Raw genomic sequence first — 27,833 nt, forward strand, 5'->3', positions numbered from 1 at the left:
TGTGATTTGGTGAAGATTATCATCATTAATTTTTTTTATGGGTTCCAGTCATCGTCATTTATTTGTTGTATATACAAACAAGAGTACTCCAATATCATATATGAGACATGAGGCAATGAAACTCATTACAACCTTCCCTCTTAAGGAAAGAATGAAAGTTTTGGATTCATCCAAGTGAAATTTAACCAACTTGGGTGGTGGAAGAAATGTATATTATTATCCTTGCTCTCAGATGTTGTTGTTTCTGTTGCAATTTGAAGAGATCATGATGAGGAAGAGGAGATCAGAGAGAGAGAGAGAGGTGTCAGTACGTGTGTCACAATCACTCGAATTGAAATAATATTTTGATACAAATGAAAAATCATGATCACACTCCTTCATCAAGAAGGTAGTGTGATATGCATGGGCACATACCTTGAGACTAGGGCATCAATGTACAGGTGTCAGCCCATCTGTCGTGGCCTGGTTTACAAGGATAAGTTTAGGTCAAGAACACAACAAATATCTCTCTATCTTCTATGATGCAAGCTTCCCAAGTGGGAATAGCCTGACGATTTCTGTTTTGGGTTAGCAAATCAATTCTGAATTGGGGGCTTGCATCAACATAATGCGTGTAGTTACTGATCAGTCCAGTATTTGCTTTCTTCTTGTGGGAGAGGAATTGGAGCTGCAAACCATCCAAATGTGAATCCACAACATCCTTTATTTTATGCAAAGAGATTGGGTCGATCCACATTAATTCCACACCTCTTGCATCATCCTCATCATGGTATTATCTAAGTATTCATCATTAATTAGTAGTACCAAGATTAGCTTAGAGCTGATTGAAAAAGGATGAATAACGTTTCGTGTAGCACATCTTAATCTTATATACGTCAAATTTGTCACGTGTAGCAGCTGGCCGTATCATACGGTAGATGATGTGGATGCCTAAATGGGTAGCTTAAACGAGTCGTCACTGTGCTTTGACTCTGTAGCCCAAACGGATCGAATTACTCATTCTCTTGCTTTTGCTTGCATCCGTGATGCACTCGCCTGTAGTAGTGGTTGGTGAAAATGGATAACAGCTGAAGTTGGCTGAATTAAACGACTTATTAATTGCTTTGTCTTTTAGTGGATATATATATATATATATATATATATATATATATATATATATATATATATATATATATATATAAGATAAAACAACCATATAGCAAAAGTAGTTAGGAACATAATACTCAACCTAACAAGTCATTCAGCCATTAAGGAGCTCACAACTTGTTTAAGTTGTCTTGAAGCGATGTAAAAATTTACGTCGGTTTGGTTTTGTGGATAGAGTGGAGTTTTATGTCATAAATTGATGTAAACTTTATCAGAAATAAAGTTTTATATTCATTTGCTTATTTCATGTTTTTGAAAGTTCAATGATAACTTTTTTAGGTTCGATAAAAAACCTTATCAATGTATTTTTACATTGATGACATTACATCGCTTTCAAATGCAGCTTTAATGATATTTTTTTTCCTTTTATATATAGTCATGATTAACTAAGATAAGCAAATAAATCATTTGGTTCATTCACTTGAGCCGTTATCATCAAACATGCCCTTAAATACATGGAGGTTGTGGAGGAAGATAACAAGGTAGATGGAACCTAATGAATCAATTTTTGTTGATGTATCGATTTTTTGGCTAAGTACCTCGTCATTTGGTTTGTTTCCAAGTGGCTGATGACTCAGAGGCCAAAGTGGAGCTACCCTAGGTGTCGAGCTGCCTGTGAGGTGCCAAGTTGCCTGTGAGATGCTGATCTGACCACCTGGCGAGCTAGATTGATGACCTTCATTGCTCTTTAGAGATCTGCAAGGAACCAAATGTCAGAGGACCCGGGGTGGCTAACCCGGCGAGGTCGCTCTGATGCTTAAGTCAGTACTCTCATAATAGACTGCGAGCTAAAAATCACACTGTATGAAAGCTGGAATTTTCTTACTTGCTTGCTTGCTCAATTGCCCCTTGTCATTGGGGTTGGTGCCTTTATATAGGCCTTGCTCGTGTACCGCCCCCGAGATCTCTGGGAGGCCGTGTCTAACTGGTCTGAGATTCGTAGAGGTAACCGCCATGCATGTTGACCACCCTCTAGATCGTTTGGCATGTGGGCCAACTTCTAAGGATCGTGGGTGCGTTAGGATATGCATGCCGAATTTGTCGGTGAGCATGTCTCGCATGCTGCCAGGTTGCGCCTAGGCCAGGCCGCTAGGTCGCGCCAGGGCCAAGCCGCCAGGCCATGCCTGGGCCGCCAGGTGAGACACCATCAACTTGGCTAAGGCAAGTTGTTGCCAAAGTGGTTCCGGGTGTCACCTATTTGTTCTGAGGTGCCATGTGTCACAATATTATTGGAAGGCCAAATCCGCTCTCATCAGGAGATCCCCCAAGGTCAAGAGGATTAAATTAAAATAAAGAAGTAGAAGAAGAAGAAGAAGAAGAAGAAGAAGAAGAAGAAGAAGAAGAAGAAGAGGAGGAGGAAACATTTAAATGATTGTATCATCATATTCGTAGAATTTTCAAGTGGTGGAACAACCGTGGTCCATGGGGGCTAAATATATGGAATAGGTCAGTACTAATCTTGATGAAATTTATGATGACCTTAATTAGACTTTCAACTCAAAAGGTCCATGAACATATCTGCAGGTTGAATGAGTGTGACTAGGCCAATTCCAAACTACATTAATTAACAATCTATTATCTATATGGGTTTGGTCAGACCTTAAAATTCCCTTTGAGGAATGAGGATTTCATCAATTCTAAGTGGTCACAATGGGCCCAAACGAACAAGGCATTTATTACTAATAGACCCAACAACAATATTAAATAAGAACAGAGGAAGAACTATAGCAAGCAGGGTTTAATTAATTAAAGAGACTATGATGCAATAAATTAAACATGAGAAAACACACCAAGGTTATTTCAGTGGAGGGCCCACGTTGAGAGGATCACCATCAAGTCTAGTCTCATGCATGCACCACATCAAAAAGATGTCTATTATTTCTCTGATCCCACAATGCATCTCTTCAGCACAAATTAATGGCATTCTTTAATTACTGGTATATTTTATATCTTGCTTCCTCTAATTTTCATTACAACAATGCTAGAGAGATATATAGGTGTGAAATGGTGCCAATCTATGGCAGTTCATACACGGCTAGCAGTAGGCAGTAGCTGCTGTAATGCTGTACCACCATTCACACAAGGCCCAGCTTCATTTGGATCAATGGTCCAATATCTGTAATGCTATTATTGCTCTCCTAAAGTTCTCTCTATATCCAGTAGCATACTACCATTAGGGTGAGAGATACTGGCGAAATCCATGGGCTCCGTAATAGAAGGAGCTATGGCCTACGGCTAGCCGCGATTCTGCGAAGAGCCCAAGCCCAGTCCAGGTCGATCTCACAGATTAATATTAAGACTCAGGGTAGCGCTTGGCTTAGTTTGGCTCGGTCAATTTAGATTGCTTTCAAAGGATGCTACAGATGACTAAACTTGGACCGTGTCAAGCCCACCAAAGCTTGGCTCAGTTTGATTTAGCTAAACAACCTTAGATTGAGGTCTCTGGGTTGACTTGCAAGCCTGAAAATTGAACTCGGCCGGGTTCAGCTAAACTGGACGTGAATCATGATTCAATGTGTTTGACAACCTCAAGATAGAATTCACATAAGCTAGCCCATGCTTGAATTCATAAATTTGGATTTCTATATAGAACTCAAATTGTCCTCGGACTCAACATCCATTGGTTTTGGATGTTGAAATTTCTTCTGGTGAGACTTTTTTTATTCCTTTTGTTTTAGGTTCGAGATGATGTTATTTACATTTCTACATTTGTATTTTTAATTTACAAGATTGAATGAATGTAGCTATCTTTTGAGATTTATAGAAGAAAAGAAAATTAGTAAAACAATAGTGTTTCAGCATGGAAATTTATACTTTATAGAACATTAAAACACCAACTGTTTAAGCACCATACTCGTTCCACAGCAAAAGTTGGAAAATATCAAAACCCAAAATACTATTGACCCCGTCAAAGGCTCAGTTTCATTTTCATCATGCTTGGTTAATCAAATTAAACATCGAAACACGTCCTTTTACCCATTATTAGAGTTACAAAGAGTCTGGAATCGGATTGACCTGTCTCTACAGTCAAATTACTACAATGACTCCTCATGAATGATAAGATGACATGCATGAAATTAAATGCATTGCACCAAGAACCCTTAAGATATTTTACAAGGAATTGCATAAGCTTGCTGATTGCACCAAGAACCCTTAATTGATACCCTGGCTGCACTATCAATTCGTGATATTTATCTGTTAAATTCACCAATCAAAGTAATAAAAGATCTGTTAAATTCAGTTCTCTTCCAATGTCAGAATCCACATCATTACAGTTCTTTGTTTCAAATATCATTTCTGGGAAAACAAAAAAGTTGGGTTCTGCAGGTTATGTGATTTATACATTTATAGCACATTAACAAAGTAATTTAGCTAGCTCCAATTGACCAGTTGTAATACTTTGAACAACTCAGGATAATGCCATGCATATTTCATGCCATGCATATTTCAGGCAGAAAAGTGAAAAGAAAAGTAATTAAGCATAAAAAATGTGGACCTAACTTGGCCACTGGAAAGCATTTATCACTAAAGAATCATCAACAAGCACATAATAAAAAAAGTAACTTTTGCCAGTTGTTTGAATTTTGAAGGTCTAATTTTCATGCCCAAATTTCATTTGTTGCTAAAAGAAAATTTGAGATTGATTTCTCTTCCCTGTCATCAGGTCAATAGATAATGAATGTTGAGGTGGATAAGGTTTATTCTAAAATTTGGCCTTTATTTGGTGTGACTTCACATAATTCATCATACATGCATTTCTCTTATTCTCCTTCTTTTTAATTAAGTTAATCAATATATACATTCATTGCAACCTTGGCTGCCATGACTTCAGCCCGTCACTTTCTTCTCACTTTATGCCCACTACTTGTTTGTTGTGAAATACTAGCAGGCAACCGCTGATCAGCTGCAACATTACCCCGCTACTGACAATTTTTGGAGCCATACATGCATTTCTTTTTGGTTGGTCGATTTTGATGATTTTCAGAAAATCGGCCAAAAATCAGTTTTTGAATTCAACCCTCTTTTTTTTTTTGTGATTTCTTGAGTTCTAGTTGATTCAGTTTTTCTGAAGATGACATGGCATTGAATAATAACTATAATACAAACATAATCGGCCCTTGAGAATCATCATCGATGTCAAACATCACCAATAACTTTTAAGGGGTTATCCTATCTTCTTCACCTTGAACTTGAACTACTTTTAGTCTATTCTATTGATTTTATATATATTCATTTAGCAGCTTCTTTAGTGACTCCATCAATTTAAGCAAACCTTTTTCTGTACCTCTTCTGCCCAACTTTTAAAATTTACTGTTGAGGAAGGAACATACAGGATCTAAAAACGATTGGCAAATGGAAAAGACAAGAACAAAACAAAGAAGACAGCAATGTGTTGTAATTAGTATATTCAAATTTGAAGAAAATAGAGCACTCAAAGCACAAATACAGATTTATGTGATTTGGCTTATAACCTGCACCCGTGGACATCTCTCTCTCTACCTCTATCTTGAGATACAAGATGGCTTGTTGCGGAAGATACTCATGACAACTAAACCCTAATAAGGTTCACTTGTGGGTTGGATTCAAATATTGACAAGGGGAGCGGATTAGCTGGAGATAAAAACATACACACCCAGCTAAATTACCTATCACAGTTGAACACACCAGTATTCAGTGTAACTGGGTCCCAGATGGAGCCCACAGTGAGCACTGGCCGGCTCAACTGTGATAAATATATAGTTCAGCCGGTTCAACTGTGAGCACTGGTGGTTAATAGTGGATTCTCTGCTTCTCGACTTAATTCGGGGTAGATCATACAACGAAATTCATGGCATCAAACCCAGTTTGTTATATATCCAGTTTATGTATGGATGGACCCAACGCGCTCAGTACCCCCCCCCCCCCCTCCCAAGGCTTCAGTGGATTTGGCCTCTCTATGTCATCTTCATGAATCCTTCAATTATGCTATTTGCAAACAAGACAAGCTAAGTTCTCAAACAAATAATAGAGATCCCATGCTGCATGATTCCGCATACATATGATCTCTCCTTTTCATATACAAAACTTTTATGTGTTTCGCCATTACTTTACAATTAACATGCTGGCGTTTGGTTTATATATTAAAAAAAAAAAAGGAAGAACACGACAAACAAGTTATATTCTTATTCAATTTCTGGAAGTGTGAACCTTTTCCTTTCTTCTGGACTTTTGTTATACTTGTATTAGCATTCAAACTCATGATCAATGATAATTTCTCAAGTTTTAATCATGAATTTCGTGTAGAACATGAAAAATAATAAGTGGATATTCGTTAAATTTGCAATCAACTTGAGAATTTTTTTTTATTCATCTCTTACTTTTCTTCTGAGATCTAAACTAATTAATGAATACATGAAATTTAGCTATACTACTAAATTCTTGGTACAAGAGCGAAAATTCTCATACACCACATACAACGGCTGTGTGCTGAAACCCCAACTCCCAAGTAAACCTTTTTTCTAGGCTATAAGCAACTCAACTACATTTTCTGTTGAAGGCCTGACGTGAATTTTATATAGTTTATATGTGGCTTAGAATAATCTGGATATGGATATAGAAGGATGACGACTAGGGGTTTCTATTTTATTGTTTGAGTGTATCTGATCGAGAACCTACTACCCCTTTTCATGCTTTCTTTAATCTGCGAACAATAACAATAATGGCCGGGCATCTATAAGATATGGATGAATGAGTGACGACGACTTCACATAATAATATATTGATGAATTTTCTTTTATAAACTTAATTAGTTGATAGACCGTGTTCTTCTTTCCCATGTATTCTCATTATTAAAAGATATTTGGCTCTGAAAACAACATCATCATCATTCATCAATTACCCAATGAAAACTGAAACTGATGCCAACTGAAATCCTCATCAAATGCCAACAAAATCCACTTGGACCCGTCCACCACCTGCTTGTGTATAAGCATGTATGACTTCAAACTTCAATCCTCTGGGATTCCAACTTCCAATCATAAAGCAAGTCAAACAATATACATGAAGAGGAAGAGGAAGAAGATGAGTTTTGCACGAATCTTCTTCACTTCACTTGCTCTGACCAACCACCAGTTTCCCTCCTTTTTGAACCACACCCACAGAGGAGAGGAGGAACACTTCAAATATGAATTTTATATATATATAAATTAATTAATTAAAATTCTGTTTGGATAGATTTTTATTAAGTACTTCTATACTTTTGAAAGTATAAAAGCACGATATAGTGTTTGTATTATGAACTTTGTACTTTTTGCTTTTACATTTTTAAAAGTATGAAAAACTTCAAAAACACAAAATCAGCTTTTTATACTTCATGCTTTGGCGAAATTGTGCTTCTGTTTTCGTGTGAACGGGTGGTTATATGCAACCACCCTTTGATAAAACTATCAACCCTACCTCCACTCATGGCTGCTAGAGTCAGACTGCCATGACTGGTCTCAAACCCCAAAACCACCGGAAACCATCACCAAAAGTGCAAACAGATGTGTTTTTGCCAAACAAAAAAGGATACTTTCATTTTGAAAAACATATTTTTCAAATATTTTTACTCAAGTGATTTTAAAATAAAAATACCAAAAAAATAAAAGCATCTTATGTACTTTATACTTTGATATTTTTAAATGTATAAAATTATAAATCTATCCAAATATCACGCGTAAATTATAGCAAGGGATAAGATGGATGGGGTTCCCACGTAGTCTAGCTAAAGGTGGACATAAAGAGTGGGTGCCCTACTACCCTTCTTTTAGTTATAGACCAGTGATGGTCTTAATTAATTCCAATTTATTGCATTATTCCTTAAACTAGAATTGTTTTGAGAATTTTATGATTTATTTTCCTCACAAGATTTTATTGGTTTTATGTACCGAATCCCTTGTGCTACAGTACCCTTTCTTGAATTGTAATAAATTCTCCCACCTAGTACTGTTGAGGTGGAAGATATTCTTTTATTAGCGTCGGCGAGAAGAAGCCAAAGAAAGAATGTATTCAACGGAGGCTGCCAAAGGGAGAGGGACCCCACACACATGTAGCAAGGTCATCAGATAAGTGGGCCACCACCTAAGCCCATGTGTGGTGGCCGGTTTCAGTTCATCTAGCATTTTTAATTAGTAAATTCTATGGACGTCAGTCAGGGACTTGAGCTTTATGCTTGGGGTTATAATTAGCATAATCATCTGATTAATATTTTCTTACCTCTTTAGACGTCATTGGAAATGGATAACTAATTGGTCAAGGGCCTCAAGGCCCATAGATAATAGGATGTAATCTATCCTCTGGATGATAATTAGTTATATTATCCATGTTGGGTCCTCACTGTTGTGTAACCTGATTGGTGGAATTACTTCCGAAGCTGAACCATCATCCATTTCATAAAAGTAAATACTGAACAAACAACGTCTGATATCTTTCTTGCTCATGTAACTTGGGTTCGAAAGTCACCACAAATTATACTAAATGTATGGTATGGTAATTAAACAACATTTCATCACATGTCTGTAACATAATTTTGCTTTTGCACCTCCGAGTAGGAAACAAAGTAATTTAGAGGAAAATTTTTGTACAATTGTTCAACAAAAGAGGCTGGTTTTAACCAAGCCAGATATCACTGAAAATCGAATAGTGGGTTGATGAATATTGGCTGGTTTAAGACAGTATTCTGGTTCACTTGAAACTTGCTGGTTGGATTTGGGAACTGGAAATCCATATCGCCGGAATGAAGTATGCCAACGTCGTGACTGTTGCTTTCATCGGTTGTCCAGAACTCGATTGGTGGTGAATTCAGTGCTGAATTGTCATTTAAAAGGTGAGAAATGGATAGGTACTCCACCTCCAGAAGATGGGCTAGAGAACACGTCCTTGGAAATATCAAAGGTTGTTGTTGTTCACTAGCATCTAAACTGGTTTCTGCCGTCTCTTGAAAAGATGATTCCTCTTTCTGCTGCTCCACGGCTCTTCCCAAATGCCTCTTCCTATAAATCCTGCAGAGCACCCAGTCGTCCAACTGGGAGTTGCATGAAAACAGAGTTACTCATCAAGCAATTAAAATTGTGATCAAACCAAACACCTAAAGGGAAGTAAAACCCTGCATGAATATTGAAAGCTCTGGCCGGGGTATTATTCTATTAATTATAAGCCTTGTCATAGAGATGCAACAGAACTTACTTTCATGGATCCATTTAGTTTGTTGGGGCGTCTGCTTGAACCATCCAACCGATACTCATGCATGATCCAATCTGTCTTGACACCCTTGGGCGGCCGTCCCTTATAAAACACAAGAGCTTTCTTCACCCCGACGTACGTAGACCCACTGTGGATTGCCTTGTCCGTGCCGGTGGCCTTCCAATAACCCGAACTGGTTGCTCGATTCGGCCGCACCCCATTTGGGTATTTCCGCTCCCGTGAGCTGAAGAAATACCATTCTGTCTCACCAAATTCTGCTTTTTCTACAAACCACAACCAACTGGACGATTAACTTAGAAACAAACAAACAAACTATCAATCTATGACTTATTAGTAATCAAAACGCTGAGCTTTGCTTTGTAATAAACCCAATACTAACCAGGTAATTCCCACGGATCGAATTTATAGATATCGACTTCCGGGATTATGGACACCGGACACGGCATCGATCTCGCTTGATTCCGAAGGTAATACATGATCAATTCCTCGTCAGTTGGATGAAACCTAAACCCAGGAGGGAGAGCACACTTCTTTGTCCCCTCCATTGATGAAGGATGATGATGCCTACTGAGTTTATCACCTGGAACAAAGAAACAAAACAACCAAAACTGCAGCTTTGAAGGGAATGAAAAAGGATGTTGGCTTCTGAAATGTTCCAAGGAGTAGAACCAGTAACCTTCTTATATCGGCTTTCTGTTTTTTTTTGTCGTTTGGCGCAGGTGGGTTGTATTGTTGAACTTTGACTCGTACTCATACAACCTCGGATAGGCCCCATCGCGAGCACAACTGATGGGGGCACGCTTCGAGCAGAGATAGCTCCTACGGTTGCCGTCGACGGTCGTCGACCCACTTCATGAAGGTGACACGTGTCTTTTCATTAAAAGGAGAGACTACTACTAGATAAGCATGGACTACTTGGGCCTTTATTGGTGCACATCAGCCCATTGATTATAGCCTTTTTTATCATGTTCCGTGGACACGTATTAAAATTTCAGCCGAATTAGGACCAAGGTGTCACGTGCCATGAGTGGATTGGATTAGACCTAATCAATGATGTTTGGGTGTGAGTTAGGTTGATAACAAAGTAATTAACGGGATAATTAATTTGATAATACCCATAAAAAGAAAAAGTGAAGAGATTTTAACTGTTCAATCTATCATTAGTAATCTTAGTTCCACCCTAAAGATAGAATGAATCCTCACCGTGGATTAATGTTAAATCCACGAACAGGATGCTTATTATAAGGGGATTTGGAGGTGGCTGTAATTTCAAAATTTCGAGGGGAGTAAAAAGATTAAAAGAATATCCGACGTAACTGAGGCATCTCGCATCTGTGCACGGGCCCCACGCACCTACTTATTATAGATGCGAAGTAAGAACACAAGTACAGCAGACCGGATAATGCCGTATACAATCGCAATGCTAGTCTGAGGTGATCATTATCATTCATGATTCATTCCATCCATCCATCAACCGTCAGTTCCGAGAAGAAGAAACTTCGAAGTTCAACCAAATCAACCATGTTGGTGGGGCCCATTTTAAAAATGGGTTGGCCCAAACCCAATCATCTTTTGTATTACAGTGACTTCAACTTCAACGGCTTTCGAGTTTAGAATGTGGTGTCTACCTGATCCTATCAAAGTTTTGGGGGGTATAACATCAGATGGCCCATTTCCCAACTGTAGATGATAAAACGGTGGCCCAATTCCATAAATTAGATGTAGAATGAACCCAGCTTCGGACCAAACTGAGTTCTATAAGGCCGGCGCTGATATATGCTTTAGGTGTCACGTCCAGTTGATTGACTCGAGCCCTAGGCCATGTAAATCTTGAAGTGAATTAATAATAATAATAATAATATTATTATTATTATTATTATTAAGTGTAATGGTGCTAGTCTCTTTGGCACGTTGGGTTGTAAATAAATCGGATCAGATTCAATTTGGAAAAAGTTAGTTTTAATACCCATCCTAACAAATTGGATCAAATGAAAAGTATAATGGATCAAATTGAAATATACTCTGATTGAATCCATTAGTTATGAAATTTAATATTATATATTATGTATATTTTATATATATTGTATCTTATTATCTTATATAAATATTAATATTATATTATTAAGATTTTTTATTATAGTTCAGTTCAAATCAAATATCCCATAATATATTTGAATTTGAATTCAAATCATAAACTTGGAATCCGAAAGACTCTTGTCAATTGGGTTCTTTATCAAATCAGATCAGATATACTCTTTACTGAATCTGATTCAATCCATTTGCAGTCCTATTGCCACATACCAACTATCACCTAGGGGTGACCAAATTGTGGGCCTTTTTTTTAAACCGAACTGGTATTACCGGTAATCAAAGCTGATCGGTTAATCGATTAATTGGTTCAATTAACCGTTGCTTTTTTTTTGTTTTCTTTATATTAATAATATATATTATAAAAATATATAAATATTTAATAAAAACTATAAATATATATTATTATATTTTAAATAATAAATAATATATTATATTTATATATAATGCATATTTATTAATTTATAAGATATACAAAATATAATATATGTATATATATAATATAAATAAATATACATAAAATATATAAAAATATATATACCAATCGGTTTAACTAACCATTAATTTTCTATATTGGTTAATTGACACTGAATCGATACCTTTGTTTTTTTTAAAATACCAAATCAAAATCGAATTGACCAATTCCATTAACTAGAACTTTCAATTCGATTTCATCAATTCGATTCAGTTTTCCGTTTTCGGGATTTTTTTCTCACCTCTAATCACCCAACTATCGTGTGACAATGGGATTTGATCTCAAGTCCCCACCAAGGCACTACAACCAGGCAGAGAGACCTTATCAACTGAGCGAGTTGGCACCGTCAATGAATTAAGGAAAGTGATGACGTAACTTTAAAACCCCACAAACAATAATGGCTAATTGGATTATTCCTTCTAAAAAGTTGTGGAGGGGATGAGAAGAAATTATTTTTTCTGACAGTTGGTTCCTTTCAAAGAACATGACTTAATATGCTGTCTTAATCAGAAAAAAGAAAAAGAAAAAGAAAAAAAGACTCATGGAGGGGAATGTTTATCTACCAAATATTGTTATAATGGTGGCAAATGAACCATAAGGCCTGAACTTTGACAAGTCAGAACACGATAACAAGCTAAGATTTACAGCCCCCAGGCAAGACTCGGCCAGGTTTTGAGCATTACCAAAACCAATGTGTTTGACCATGAATTTGCTATTTTGCTTGCATATATTTGACCAATCCAATAGGAAGTTGGAAATTAAATCAAAGGAATTTCCTTTCTTAACTTTTTAGATTAGGTTTGGTATGCGGCAGAAATGGAGAAGTGGGGTGAGAAATAATACTAGAATCCACTATTTTATCCTGCTTTTTTTTTTTAATCGGTTTAATGGATGAGATACTTCTGCAAGCCTAACCTGAACCTTACGCGGTCCAAATTGAACGTTTACGTCATGGACTTGCATTTTCTGAGCTTGGACTAGGCCTGGCCTTGGCTTGGGTATGAATTGGGGTTGGTTTGAAGCTTCAATTAGACTCTTTATATGGTCCACACTCCACACTAACCCATATTGAACGCAAATCTGTATGACCGTATCAAAGTGTCTTTTTCCCCTTTTCTTAAAAGTTGGGGTTAGCGGCGTTTTTTTATTACTACTAATATAAATAAAAGGATAAAATATTGAAAACTACCCGATACTTTATAAGGTTAATGATATTTAGGTGCCTGAAGACAAAGGGTTATCTTGTGTTTTTCAGATTTCTACACTTCCGCTACCACTGTTAATATTTCATCAATCTCTCTTTTAATTCTCTTTCTTTTTCTAATAAATAAAAAAAAAAAGGAAAAAGACACAAATGTCAATCCAGATTAGTATCCTGTACTTTAAGATTAAATTGACATGTTTTGAAAGTTTAAGTATTGAATTGACAAGTTTTAAAATTCAGGAATTAAAGTGACACTAGGCCCAAAGTACACGATATTAATATGTAATTTTCCTTATTTTCTGCTAGAATCAACACTGGTAAATGCTTTTTCATCTTTTAATTCTCTTTAAACTCTCTTTCATGAAAATTTGGATTTGAGGAGTGATTTCTCTAAGGTTCCAAAAGTCTTTCCAAGAGATGCTGTTGTAAGGTATATGACTTGAAGAAGTTTCAGCTACTTCATCGTTAAGAGGCTTATAAGCAGATGCACAAGTGAAACGGCATTGTGGGGTAAATTTCCATATCACCTGGTCTTGTAAAAATTGCGCATTAGCAGGAAACTCAATACTAAGAATCTGAGAAGCCGTAGTGGGCTAGAAATTTGAATAGACGAACTGAAAATTCCAGTTACCATTAACAGAGTTAAGTAAGGACACCACCTTATCTGTAAAGCTAGATCTTGGGTTTGGGAATAGAGCATTTGAAATCCAAGGATCTCCATAGATGCTTGTATTCCATAACCTTATCATTGATTCTACAGCATGCTGAATAGTCATTGCATTCAGCCAAACCTTGCTAATGAAATCTTTTGGACGTATCCCTATATTAATCAAATAAAAAAACTTACAAATTAAATGATAGTTGTCAAATAAAAATTAGGGATAAGTGGACTGCAATCCACCTCAGAAATCTGAATTGCAGCCCCCTCCTACTCTACTAGTAGCCCCCCCCTATAAACCACATTTTGCCCATGAATTTGACATCAATCAATGGGCAGGATTAAATCCACCCCTAATAATCTTAGCTCCACCCTAGGGGTGGACTGAACTATAAAAACCCCTAAATTTTATCAAAATACAGGTTTGGTACTTACCATGGGATGGTCATTGTCTAGTTAAACAATAAAACGAAATACATAAATTAATGTGAACCGTCAAGCCATTTATGGGTTGAATTATTTACTGGTTTAATTGGACAGATAGATGGTTCATTGCAAGGTTCAAAATATCAATATAGGGCGTATCGGCCTGTATCAGTACTGTTTTTTTTTTTGTTTTTTTTTTTATTTTTTGAATCTGGTTCAGAGGGGCCAGTCTACCCCTGAACCACTCGCTGACCCTAAACATCCATTGTAGGGGTATATCGGAAAGGCTCTAATACAATACGTATTAGCCAATAAGGGCCGATATGTGATGAAAATTTGATCTTTGGTTCATTTACCAAATCAACAGTTTTTTTTTTCTTTTTTTTTTTTTTTTTTTGTCTTGGGTCGTTGGGACGTTTCTGGTGAAATGGAACTGGTCTTTTGGATAAAGCGTTGAACGGTCGAACCGTCTGGATCAAAGACGGTTTGAACATTGGTATACAACATACAAACGAAAAGAAAGAATGACACACATCGCCATCTTGTTTGTGAGATGTGCGGCTGCTGTTTAGTGTGGGTAGGGGAGGCCAGAGAAGTGAGTAGGAAATCTGGGTCCAAACGCAAAACGGGTATTATCAGATCAACAGGCAGAGCCGCAGAGATACTATCCCCGGTTCGCTCCTCCTATGCATTTGGAGTCGGGATCTCCTGCCCACGACAACTCTGTCTACATTTATTATTGCAGCATGGAGAATATAGTATTAATACAGGATACAAATAGCACAGCTCTTCCGCTAGGCATACATGGAGAATATCTCATCCTCGGATACAAATCAGAACAGCTCTTCAGGTTCCATTCTGAGACCTCTGTTTGACCATTGTAATCATTTTTTCACAAATTAGGGCGCAGTTCTCTTTCCCAAGCACGTTTAAATTCATCAGAAGGATACAAATCAGACATTAAATCTAAAGTTGCACAAAACTTACAAGTGATACCTAGAAATGATTCTTTCTGTTTAGAAAGTTGAGTTATTGAGTTTGAGTTGGTCTTGATACTGCAACGTTGTCAATCTCCCTCGTTCAAGCTCAATTGCCTCCGGACTATGCGCCTAGCATGGTATTATTTGTAGTACTTTTAAGAATTTTGTTCTTTTTTTTATTGCGGATCATTTGATTTTTAAATTTAATGACTCGTTTTTCAGTTGCAAATCTTAGTGGCTACACATCTGTCGTAGCATTATACTGTTAAGTCACCATTTGGATGGTTGGGGTATACCGCGAATCTGTTGCACTATCCCGTTTACTTGGTTTGGTTAGAGGCACTTGGCGATGTCTAGAATACAATGTTCTTCTGTATGCTTTAGTTAGCTACATGACTATTATCTAATTTTATTTATTATTTACTAACGTCATGGACACTCATACTAAAGCAGTTAAAGGTTTTAATACAAATGTTGTTATTTCTGTATTCTTATTTATTTATATTTATAAAATTGTATCAGAAATCTACTATCAGATGCGCAATATATAGAGTAAAGAACAGTTACACCTAGATGCGTAGAGGTGGGTGGTGGATTATTTCTTGATTTATTAATATTGTTAACTTGAGGAATTATTGTGTCATAATGTCCACATATAATCTCTATGGTTTCTTGGGAAAATTAAGTTTGCCATTATTGTTGCATCAAAGTGTCTTTAAATGCCCAATACACAAGTCTCCAAACATGGGGAGTTGTGAAATTTGGTTCAGTTATTAATAAAATGATTTATTTTTCCAGTTTATCCGCTTTGAACCTGGGAAAGGTGATGAAACTCTGTTTTGGAAATTTTGTCGGTGTGGAACATAGTTTTCAAGGTGCCAAGGCGAGGCTAGGTGATGGGATTTTTTTTTTTTTTTGAATAAAAAGCATTAATCCTAAGGAATTGGATTAATCACATTGTTGGTGTAGAATATAGTCCCCGCTATCTTGCGACTGTTTGATTGGGAATTGGAAGAGATTTTGGGACTGCTGGAAACTCTTCAAGATCAGAACATTGACATCAATCTGGAAGATGAGTGGAGATGAAAGTGGAGTGGTGGCGGGTGCTTTTCAGTCAAATCAATGGTCATCAAGCTCAACAGTTCAGGTGCAGTAAATTTTCCAAGCAAGCAGATTTGGAACCCAATTAGCCACTCCAAAGTCAATTTCCTAGTCTGGACTATGGCCCTAAATAAGTGCCTGTCTAGAGCCAATCTAGAAAGAAGAAGAATGCAGCTCTCAGATGCTTCTTGTGGCCTTTGTGGGTTGCAGCCTGAGTCTGTAGAACGTCTGTCTCCACTGCCCAGGTGTGGGATCACTTTCTAAGTGCTGTGGGGATTTGCTGAGTGATGCCGAATTCTGTCAACAATTTATTATGTTGCTGGAAGATCAGGGGTTTGAAGAAAAATGGAAAGCTGGTGTGGATAGCTATCCCTGCTGCTGTCCTTTGGTCCATTTGGACTGAAAGAAATAACAGAATTTTCTGTAATAATTTGAAAAGTCCAGATGAGATAGTGCAGAATGCAGTCAGTAAACTGTTCTCCTGGGTAGCTGTCTCAGTCCAGATTTCAAGCATATGAATGTATCTCAGTTTCTTAGGACTCAGTCTATTTGGTGTCTGTAGTTGGTGTTGAGGTCTGGTCTGTCCTTGTATGGACAGATTTCTATTGTACTTCTTTCATTCTCAATAAAACTACCTTACCTTTCAAAAACAAACAAACAAACAAACAAACAAACAAACATGTTAGGCTATCTTGATATTTCTAAATTGTCATAGTAAGATAGTAAATCCTAGAGGCAATCTCTGTTTTTTCATATGTTAATGGGTTGTTGGTGTGATTTTTGGGGTAGAAACAACTGGATGTACTACCTGGATAATTTGTTTTTTCATTTGATTTATAGCATGCCTGTGTTTTATTAGAGGATTGCAAGTGTTGTGACCATGTGAACACATTGAAACCAAATCACCCAGGCAAGCTCTCACTGGGAGATTCGGTTTTCATTTGGTTGATAGCATGTCATGTTTTATTGGAGGGTTAAAAGAAGTGTTGTGACCATGTGTAGCCATTGCTCCACATGTTAAGCTATCTTTTTATTTCTTGGTTGTCAAGGTAAGGGAGTGGACACTAGAAGCATAGTTTTCAAGGCATCAAGGCAAGGCTAGGTGATTTTTTTTTTTTTTTAATAAACCCATCTTTTACTATAAATTGTCACCTAATCACCTAATCACCTAAGTGATGGTTTTTCTTTTTTGAATAAAAATCATGAGTTCTACAGCAATTCCTTAGGTTCCATAGCAATCAACAACCATCTTTCACTATTAATTGTCTGTAATTTTCATAAAAATGTATAAGCTGTATTTGAAACATAGAAAATCAACATTCATGAAAAAATGGAAGAAAAGAAATTTCAAAAAATAGAGGTGTTGAGCCTCTATTTTTTTTCCTAGGAAAAGAAGAAAAGAAAATGAAGTTTTGAAGTCTTCAAGGGTCCAAGTTCTTCCATTATCAGTTTCAAGGCAATAACATGTTGATTGAACCCTAACAAATGAAAAAAATAATAAAAAGACACTAGCATTTTAACTTAAGCTAAATAATTTAGTTTAATAATGTCTTTATTTATTATTATAATCTCAAAAAGTTAAGAATATAAAAGTTCCCAAGGCACCTGTGTAGGCATTGCCTTGACAACTATGATGTGGAAATAGACCTCTATGTAAGACTTACCCTTCCATCTTTAGTCAGGCAGCCAATAAAGAAGCAACTATTTTGGATTGTTATGACTTCACCAGCGGCAAGGTAGCTTGGTTGCCCTCCCCTGGGTGCAGTGTGTTTGATTAGGAAGCAGATACATTGCTGACACTGCTAGAGGAACTGAGTCAGAGAGGGTTAAATCCGAGCAGTAGGGACAGAAGGATCTGGATCATATCCAAATCAGCAATTTTCACAGTGAAATCTTTCTATGAAGTTTTGTAAAGGTCCAATGTCCAGGGATGATCCTATTTCCTGGGGTTGGATTTGGAGGGCTCCTGGTCCATCTAAAGTACAATTCTTCCTTTGGAAAGCCATCTTAGAAATAATCTAAACGATTGACAGATTGCTACAGATGGGCACGAACTTACAAAACAAATGCTGTCTTTGCAGTTTAGAAGAAGAATCTTCAAATCATTATTATTGCTGCACTGCCCTGTGACTTATAACATTTGGGTACATTTCCTTCAACTGTTCTGCACTGCTTGGGTGATGCCTAGTAATCTGACTGATCTGTTTTCTTCTTGGGCTGCATCAAGACTGCGCAAAAGAGGGAATATTTTGTGGAAGATCTCCACTTTTGCTATTTACTGGATGGTTTAGAAGGTGAAGAATAAAAGGATTTTTGAGGGGCAATCCACTTCTGTAAAGCTGAAAGAACTCTTATTCATTGGGCTTCCATTTTGAAGGACCTAAAGGGAACCAAGCTAGAGACAATTGGGTTTATCTAGTTTTCAACCTAACCTTCAGCAGCTAAGTCTCTGTATTTAGTCTTTTGGTAGATTGAACTTTACAGAATGTTACTACTTGTACAGTTTAGAAATCCCTGTACAGCGGAGGAAAGCTCTCCCTCCCCTACTTTTGTTGATAAGTTTTACAGAATAAAAAAGAGATTTATATTACATAAACAGGAATTGATGCATAGAAGGTTTGCCAATTAGAAGGGGAAGGATGAAACAGGTAAACCTTAAGATGCTGTACTAGAATAGGAAAGGAATGTAAAACTGGTAATCTGGTATATTATACTAAGTAGTTATAGTCGTAAAATAAATGGTTTTATGGTTGTTTAGGATTGTTTGGGACTTGGGAGTTGTTTAGAATATTGGGTCTGAACCTGATGCAATTGTTTCTTTCATGTCGGATTGATCTTTTTCTTTCTCTAGATGAAGCCATAGATGGTCCTTAGAAACTCCAATTTATCTTGTGCAGTTCTAGGATTTTTTAAATGCAAACACCCACAAACTAGTGCAATGTACAATGGAGATACCATATATGTACTGGTTATCTATTTCTTCTTTGTATGGTCATACTGGGAAGTGGCAGAATACCACATATATACTATTTTTTTTTTTTGGGGGGGGGGCGCTTTTTTGTGCCATGCACATTGTTATGGATGCATTCCTCGGGAAAAAGTATCATTGCCGCCGGCAGCAACAGGAACCTGACCCACTGCCAGCAGCAGCAGTGATTCAATGATCCTCATCCTACCCAGTTCGGCAACAGCAGATTAGATTAGATCATCTTGCTTGTTCTTATCTTATTCTATTGCTCTTATCTTATCTTATTAGTGGATTATCAGATTAGGATTAACTTATCTTATCCTTAGCAAGATAGAACTAGAAGTCTCCCTATTCAGCAAGGAGACTCCCTAAGATTAGGACTCTTGTAATCTCTTATTTAAGGAGACACCATTATTGAATGAGATATCGAATATTCAGTTAAAGAAGTGAGTTAGGAGAGTTGGTGATCTCTTGAACAAATCACCAAGGTGCCAAGATAGGTTCATCAAGAGCAGGAAGGAACAAGGGAAAACAGGAGGTTTTCCTTGTGGACCGACCCGTGATGAGATCCTTTTCTCAGGCCCTCAACAACTTGGTATCGGAGCAAGGCGTCATGGGAGATCTGAAGCAGCTGCCATCCAGGATCCACGACCTCGAGCACCAACTCGTGGAGACTAGTTCAGAAGTTCGTGAGATCAAAGACGAGGTAAGGGAGCTACGACTTCTAATGGAGTTGTTCCTTTCTAACAAGGAAAGGAACACTGAAGGAGGGACAGTCACTAGCGGCTGCCGACCAGATCTGTCGGAGTCTTCCGGCGAACAGCAGTCCGTTAGCCAAGGAGCCGCAATCATCCCCAAGTACAACAGGTTGGAATTTCCGTCGTACAACGGCAACGAAGACCCCTTGGGCTGGCTGTATCGGTGCGAGCAGTTTTTTCGGAATCAGCGGACAGATGACCGGGATAAGGTAAGTCTCGCCGCCTTTCACTTAACAAAGGAAGCACAACTTTGGTTCTGTCGGTTAGAGCAAGAAGAACTCGGGCTCGGTTGGCCCCAATTTAAGTCCTATTGCCTTCTTCAGTTCGGACCCCCACTGACCAGCAACCCCCTAGGTGAGCTGATTAACCTTAAATAGACCAGAATGGTGACAGAATACCAGCGCCAATTCCAAATCCTCCTCGCGAGGGCATCCTCCGTGCGACCGGACCAGCAGGTGGACATGTTCACAGCAGGGTTAGCAGAACCCTTGCGGGTGGATGTCAAAATGCAGAATCCCCCAAATTTGGTTACAGCCATGAACTTAGCCCGCGCATTCGAGCGCAAGCTGTAGCTCAACCACGAGACCTACAATGTGGGTAGTCCACCGAACTCATGGGCACCTCCAAAATCAGCGACAACGACCCCCTCGTCGGTAGCCGGCCGGGAACTGAGATCTCACACAACCACCACCTCTAGATCGGTGACAAGTGCAGGTAGCAACATGGCCGCTCCACCCATTAAGTGGTTGACCAGGGCAGAAATGGCAGAATGCCGAGCGAGAGGCCAATGTTTCAATTGCGATGACCTCTACTCAGCAGGACATAGGTGCAAGAAGCTTTTTTGCCTCCTAGTCGATGAGCAAGAGGAGGAGGAAGAAGAACCCGTCGTATTCGAGCCGGAGATCTCCCTCCATGCGATCACCGGTATTAAAACCTTTCAGACCATGCAGTTACAGGCACAGATAGCAGGTCAACCGATGCGCATTCTTGTCGATTCAGGGAGCACACACAACTTCATAAGTGAACATGCCGCCCTTCAGTTAAAACTACCAATGGAACTCCGGCCACGACTACAGGTAGCCGTTGTGAACGGTGAAAGAGTTCACAGTCCGGGAATCTGTAAGAGCGTTCCGATAACGGTCAATTCTGAACTATTTTTTGCTGATTTATTTGTACTCTCCTTGGATGGGTTCGATGTTGTTCTTGGAGTCAAATGGTTAATTACCCTAGGCCCGATTTTATGGAACTTCAGTGCACTCACAATGACATTCCACCTAAATGGAAAGCAAGTTTCATGGCACGGTTGCAGGGTTAAAGAGAGGACACCACAGGTCCATGCACTTCAGACAGAACCGGCGACCATGGAAAGACTCCTCGCCGAGTTTTCAGATATATTCCAAGAACCCAAGGGGCTCCCTCTTCCCCGAGCATGCGACCATCGAATTCCTTTGGTGGCAGGTTCAGAACCAATTGTTGTCCGGCCTTATCGCTACCCTCACCTATAGAAGGACGAGATAGAAAAGCAATGTACAGAGATGCTGAAACAAGGGATCATATGCAAGAGTCACTCTCCTTTCTCTTCTCCGGTTCTGTTGGTGGCAAAGTAGGATGGAACTTGGAGGTTCTATGTTGACTACAGAGAACTCAACGGTCGGACGATCAAGGATAAGTTCCCTATTTCCGTTGTGGACGAACTGCTGGACGAGCTACATGGTGCTCAGTACTTCTCTAAGTTGGACCTCAAGTTCGGATACTTCCAGGTTCGCATGGCTCCCGGTGACGTGAAAAAGACTGCCTTTCGAACCCACCATGGCCACTTCGAATTTTTAATCATGCCATTCGGTCTCTCCAATGCCCCATCCACATTCCAGTCATTGATGAATGAGGTATTTCAGCCTCATCTGCGCAAATTTGTTTTAGTATTCTTTGATGACATCCTCGTTTATAGCAAATCATGGGTAGAGCATGTGCACCATCTGCAGACCGTTTTTGAGCTCCTGCGCCAACACAGATTCTTCCTCAAACGGTCCAAGTGCTCCTTCGGGGAGCGAAGGTTCTTTATCTCGGCCACGTCATCCACGGGCAAAGTGTGACGGTTGATGGTTCCAAAATTCAGGCTATCAAGGAATGGCCCAAGCCTCAATCTGCCAAGGCCTTACGCGGGTTCTTCGGATTAACGGGTTACTACCGCAAATTTGTACAGAATTATGGGTTGTTGGCGGCCCCGTTAACCAACCTATTAAAGAAAAATTCCTTCCGGTGGGATGACGCAGCCGATGCAGCTTTTCTAACACTGAGAAATGCCCTATCTTCCACCCCAGTCCTGCAATTACCAAATTTCGCTCTCGAATTTACAATCGAGTGCGATGCCTTTGGAATGGGTATCAGAGCCGTGTTACAACAGCAAGGGCACCCGATTGCTTTCTTCAGCCGCAGACTGGCCGATCGGCACCTGAAACTTCCTGCCTATGAGCGCGAACTAATCGGCCTAGTCCGAGCCGTCCAGCACTAGAGGCCGTATTTGTGGGGGCGGTCATTCGTCATCAAAACTGATCATTACAGCCTCAAATACCTGTTGGAGCAACGCCTCACCACTTCCCCACAGCAGCATTGGGTTAGCAAACTGCTCGGGTTCGATTTCCGGGTGGAATACAAGGAGGGATCCTCAAATCGCACAGCCGATGCCTTGTCTAGGCGAGATGAAAACGCGATGGCTCTGTGTGCAATTTCCCAACCCCGGATCTACCTGTTAGACGACATTAAGAAGGCAACGCCACAGTATCCGGAATGGTCGCTCTTGGTCCAGAAGATCTAGTCCGGCACTGCCAACTCCAATTGGTCGCTTCACGACGGGTTGGTACTACATAAAGGCCGAGTACATCTTCCGCCTGACTCCCCGTTGATTTCCACCATCATCACTGGCGTTCATAACTCCACCCATGAAGGCGTTCAGAAGACGCTACACCGCGTCCGGGCTGATTTCCATTGGCAGGGTATGAAGACTTCTATTTGGGATTTTGTCCAGAATTGCTCCACGTGTCAACAGCATAAATGGGAAAACCTACACCCGACAGGCCTCCTTCAGCCCCTTTCGATCCCGATACAGATCTGGGCCGACATTTCCATGGACTTCATTGAGGGACTACCCAAGGTAGGTGGCAAATCGGTCCTCTTCGTGGTAGTAGATCGCTTCTCTAAGTATGCCCATTTCATCCCTCTATCACATCCGTATGGTGCCACTTCAGTTGCCCTCACCTTCTTTACACATGCTTTCCGCTTACATGGGTTACCAGAATCCATCGTCAGCGATAGGGATCTGGTTTTCACTAGTGCCTTCTGGAAGGAATTATTCAGACTGCACGGCACCACCCTGGCCTTCTCCTCAGCTTATCATCCACAGACCGACGGTCAGACGGAGGTGGTCAACCGCACGATTGAGATGTATCTCCGTTGCTTCGTAAGGGATCAACCGCGACGGTGGGTGGATTGGCTTCCTTGGGCCGAGTACTGTTACAACACGGCCTACCATTCTTCCCTCGGCATGACTCCCTTTCGCGTCGTTTATGGCCAGGACCCTCCTCGCTTGCTGTCCTATGAGCCCAGTTCTACTCGTTTGGAAGAAATTGATCACTCCTTACAAGAACGCGACGCCCTCCTAGCCGATGTCCACCTTCGCTTACAGCAGGCCTAGCTCCGCATGAAGCTCAATTATGACAAGCACCACTGGGAACTGTCGTTCGAACCAGGACAATTTGTTTGGTTAAAACTCCAGCCCTATCGGCAACGCTCCTTGCGCCACAGGGCTGCTCCGAAACTGGACCCTAAGTTCTATGGGCCCTTCAAGGTTCCACCAGCTGGAATTGTCGGAGAGCAGCCGGATTCATGATGTTTTCCACATCTCCTTGCTGAAACCATTTACGGGTGATCCTCCGGACCAAGTCCCCTCCCTGCCGCCCTTGAAAGATGGCAAACTTGTTCCCCAGCCTAAGGCTCTCACCCGCTCTCATTTCAATCGAGGAATTCTTGAAGTCTTGGTGGAATGGGGTAGCTTACCATCGGCCGAAGCCACCTGGATTCCATTGGCAGAGTTCCAAGCCACATACCCGGAGTTCGAGCTTGAGGACAAGCTCTTAGTCTAGGAGGGGAGTAATGTTATGGACGCATTCCTCGGGAAAAAGTATCATCACCGCCGGCAGCAACAGGAACCTGACCCACTGTCAACAGCAGTAGTGATTCAATGATCCTCGTCCTACCCAATTCGGCAATAGCAGATTAGATTAGATCATCTTGCTTGTTCTTATCTTATTCTATTGCTCTTATCTTATCTTATTAGTGGATTATCAGATTAGGATTAACTTATCTTATCCTTAGCAAGATAGAACTGGAAGTCTCCCTATTCAGCAAGGAGACTCCCTAAGATTAGGACTCTTGTAATCTTCTATTTAAGGAGACACCATTATTGAATGAGATATCGAATATTCAGTTAAAGAAGTGAGTTAGGAGAGTTGGTGATCTCTTGAACAAATCACCAAGGTGCCAAGATATGTTCATCAAGAGCAGGAAGGAACAAGGGAAAACAGGAGGTTTTCCCCGTAGACCGACCCGTGACGAGATCCTATTCTCGGGCCCTCAACACACATCCCCCATGAACATATTGCTTTTTGTTAATATAACCATAGTTAACTTCCTCAAAAAAAAAGCATAAGCTAAGATGGGGCTATTTATGGCTCATCTGCTTTAAACTGTAGTCAACAGGTGTGCTTTTGGTTTCACTTCCAATTGGGGTTTGTATCTCATTAGATTCAAAATCATTTAATTTTCTTTCTCTATGGTCTTTATTCAAGTATTAAGCACTGTCTAGTTTATTTCATCTCATTAACTTTTTCTTAGTTGTAGATTTTCCATTTGTACTTTAGTCGCTGAATACTCTGCTTGTTATAAATACTAGGTTTCTTTTCTCATATATGGAAAAGCATAAGCACATAATACAGCATGGTTCAACATGCTATTTGTTTTTCATTGTGCAATTATACTTTACAAAAAACAGAAGCATTTAATACAACATGCATATAAAATGATGCAAAAACAGAAAAAGGTAAAGACATCCTTACACCTCTGGATATTATGGTTTTATTTTGCCGTTTGCTGCTTTGGGAAATGCATTATTTGTGTTGTTATAATATGTTGTTTTGTTTTTGAATTATCTGTAGGATCATCTTTTATGTTTGTACTCGATAAAATATACTGTTCAATGCACCTTTAATCTTACTAAGTGGTAGACCTGCTTTTACAGGTTGCTGCAATGAGTGACATAGTAGAAAGTTCTTCTGCCCCTCAAGGTCATGCAATTAATGCCTGACTATGTATCATCATCAATCCATGGATATGGTCTCAAGAAAAGTTCAAAATTTTGACACGACACGCTCTGTATTGGGTATGTCGTATTGTATCAGTGGCCATCGATATGCCTTTTTTAAGGATTTTTCCAAAAAGGGGTGTTATTAAATGTTAAATAGCAATAAAACCATGTCCCTGTAAAAAATATGAAATTAAAAAAAAAAAAAACGTTTTTATTCACCTGAAACAATATGCGTATTAGGTGTTTTGATATTTTGAACCTTGGTCTCAAGGGAGATCAATTGTCCTCGGGGAAGATTTCTGATTATGGTTCACTAGAGAGACGACAATACAGTGAGCAGACTGCTTATATGGGGCAGAAGTTGCAAAGTCAACCTAGTAGGCAATATGCAGACTCTATTGGCCTTGGTTCTCATCATCAGGTATGAAGATGTAGTTCTTCCTTTCTTTTTCTTTTATATGTAATTTATGTATGCCTCCACTTTTATAATCATTTTCTTGTTCCTTGTCATTTTATGTTGCTCTGTCATACAATCTGAGCAAGGTTCTTTGGACTTAACAGCACCCTGAGATTTGTGGACACATTGGTCAGGTAAAATTGTATCTGGTCTGACTACAAATGGACTTATACTTCATTTACGATTTTTTAAGTCTTACAGTACATATTCTCATTTGTGGTAAAATCGTCATTAGGGATCTATGTGTCGACAGCATCTCTAGATGAAAGTACAAGGTATTTTTCAAGTGCCACAAGTACTAGTCCATCTAACTTATGGTACTTTCTGTTAACATCGATAGTCTATGAACAGTTTTAATATGTATTCCATAAATGGACAACAACCCTCAACTTTGCTCAGAATCTTGAGGATATACGAGTGCAATGGACTCACTACAATGTGGAAATGCTACCTTGATGTCTTGGCCTCACTGTTATGCAAAGTTGGATTACTGATCACTACGACATTGGAGGGAATTTGGTTTATGTTATTGTCTTCTTTATTGTGTTTTCTAACCAATCTTGTGCATCTCCTACTTTTTAACTTCTGTAGGCTGGAAATGAAGACAGACAGGATGATGCACAGGTTAAACCAGAGGACTTAGATGATAAAAAACATGAAGCAGGGGAATCTGAGGGTGAGATTGAAAACTGATAAAAAAACTTCTGAGATGGAGAACAAATCTGAATTGAAAAGCAAAGAAAAAGAGGCTGATACGGGTATGTATAAGAAAGCAAATCCATTTGTTAACAAGGAACTATTGCAGGTCTGCATTTTCCCCTTTCCGTTGGTCTCCTGCTTATTGGTCTGATAAGTTATGCAGATTATGTTGTAATTTTTATGTCATTTCTTATGACTGGGACTATCCATTTTGTAGACGTTATTTTCTTCTTATTCAGGTTGAAGATTTGAGGGTGGTTCTTCACAACTTGGAACCTTTAATATAGTGATGCTAAGGTGGGTTCCTTGCACCTAGTCAAGCAAGGAGGTTTTTCCCCTGGTTTTGCTCTTCTATTCTTTTTTTGTTTCCTTGAAACCTTGTGGTGATTGGACCTGCTCATGGTTCAGGAGCTTGCCCAAAGTGCATTATTTGAGGGTGACACAGCTAAAGATAATTGCATTCTCTACAATAAGCCGCTGAGGCTGCCTGACATCGGAAGTTGGTCAACTGGGTATTCGGGGGCATTGGAGTAACAAAAGGATAATTTTCTTTAGGTCTGGGTGATGTTTGTCTTTCAGCTATTGACTCCTGCTCCCGGCTCAGCAACAGTTTAAAATCTGTGAGAATCTTGCATTTTACAGCAACTTTAAAGTTTTGATTTCCTCCACAAAATTATTTAATTGAAATCTAATTGTCTACATTTACATGTTCAAGCATGTAAGCACTGAAGGAATTTGGTTGATTTATGTTCCAAAGCCCAAATTACAGTAATTGCTTTCTGAAGAACTAATAGTGAATTTAGCTGCCTGAATATGTAGACGTGTTAGACCAGATCTTATGAAGGAAAAAAGAAATCTTGAGAGCACACATCACAAATTCATGGGAAGATGTTCCCAATGTGCAGCTGGATACTTTTATGTTAAATTGATGGGAACATGTTCCCAATGTGCAGCTGGATGCAGTCAGTACTCTCAGGGTGTCTGCACAATTTTTGCCTTCGGGAAAGCCTGTCTTGTTTCAGGTATCCATTCTTAGATTGAAAAGTGTAAGATGCTGGTGTTTTCATACTCGGATGAGGGAAATGGGTATTTTTCACCTCTTAGGATTCCAAATTTGGAACTAGAAAACTATCTCTAGTTTCGTCGAACAAAGAACAACAAAAACATTCATAATGTAGATATAAAAGGTTCATAAAAAATTCTCTTTGCACAACAATGGTGAATCTCACAAGTGTTAAAATTCTCTTTTGTTGTAATTGTATGAGTTTTGGTGGTAGGCCTGCCCCCTGCTTGT

At 39.2% G+C, this 27,833-nt stretch overlaps 1 protein-coding gene and 1 long non-coding RNA gene across 6 annotated transcripts; one reads left to right on the plus strand and one right to left on the minus strand.

The window, feature by feature from the left end:
• Positions 1–8,608: 8,608 nt before the first annotated feature.
• LOC148863187 (NAC domain-containing protein 2-like) lies at positions 8,609–10,150 on the minus strand. The gene is made up of 3 exons (XM_088974287.1): positions 9,746–10,150; positions 9,349–9,629; positions 8,609–9,187 (listed from the first exon to the last, which is right to left on the minus strand). The coding sequence occupies exons 1-3, from the start codon at positions 9,909–9,911 to the stop codon at positions 8,789–8,791; spliced, it is 846 nt and encodes a 281-aa protein (XP_088830413.1). The 5' UTR covers positions 9,912–10,150; the 3' UTR covers positions 8,609–8,788.
• A 4,596-nt stretch (positions 10,151–14,746) lies between these two features.
• On the plus strand, positions 14,747–27,311 carry LOC148863188 (uncharacterized). 5 transcript variants are annotated; one of them, XR_016109073.1, is made up of 8 exons: positions 14,930–15,067; positions 25,318–25,458; positions 25,655–25,804; positions 25,927–25,974; positions 26,076–26,115; positions 26,432–26,598; positions 26,779–26,836; positions 26,948–27,311. It is a non-coding gene; the product is annotated as an uncharacterized LOC148863188 (long non-coding RNA). The 5 variants fall into 5 exon arrangements; XR_016109076.1 differs by lacking the exons at positions 25,927–25,974; positions 26,076–26,115 and adding an exon at positions 15,238–15,334 and having other exon boundaries at positions 14,964–15,067; XR_016109075.1 differs by lacking the exons at positions 25,927–25,974; positions 26,076–26,115 and having other exon boundaries at positions 14,747–15,067.
• The last annotated feature ends 522 nt before the right edge of the window (positions 27,312–27,833 follow it).

Source organism: Nelumbo lutea, chromosome 3 (assembly GCF_056320005.1).
Source record: "Nelumbo lutea isolate HS-2025 chromosome 3, American lotus-T2T, whole genome shotgun sequence".
NCBI classification, from domain to species: Eukaryota; Viridiplantae; Streptophyta; class Magnoliopsida; order Proteales; family Nelumbonaceae; genus Nelumbo; species Nelumbo lutea.

Coding starts and splice junctions, on each gene's coding strand:
- LOC148863187 (XM_088974287.1), bottom strand. CDS start 9,911: ATGGAGGGGACAAAGAAGTGTGCTCTCCCTCCTGGGTTTAGGTTTCAT. Junction 9,630..9,745: donor CGATCCGTGGGAATTACCTG/GTTAGTATTGGG, acceptor TGTGGTTTGTAG/AAAAAGCAGAATTTGGTGAG. Junction 9,188..9,348: donor AACTAAATGGATCCATGAAA/GTAAGTTCTGTT, acceptor TGCAACTCCCAG/TTGGACGACTGGGTGCTCTG.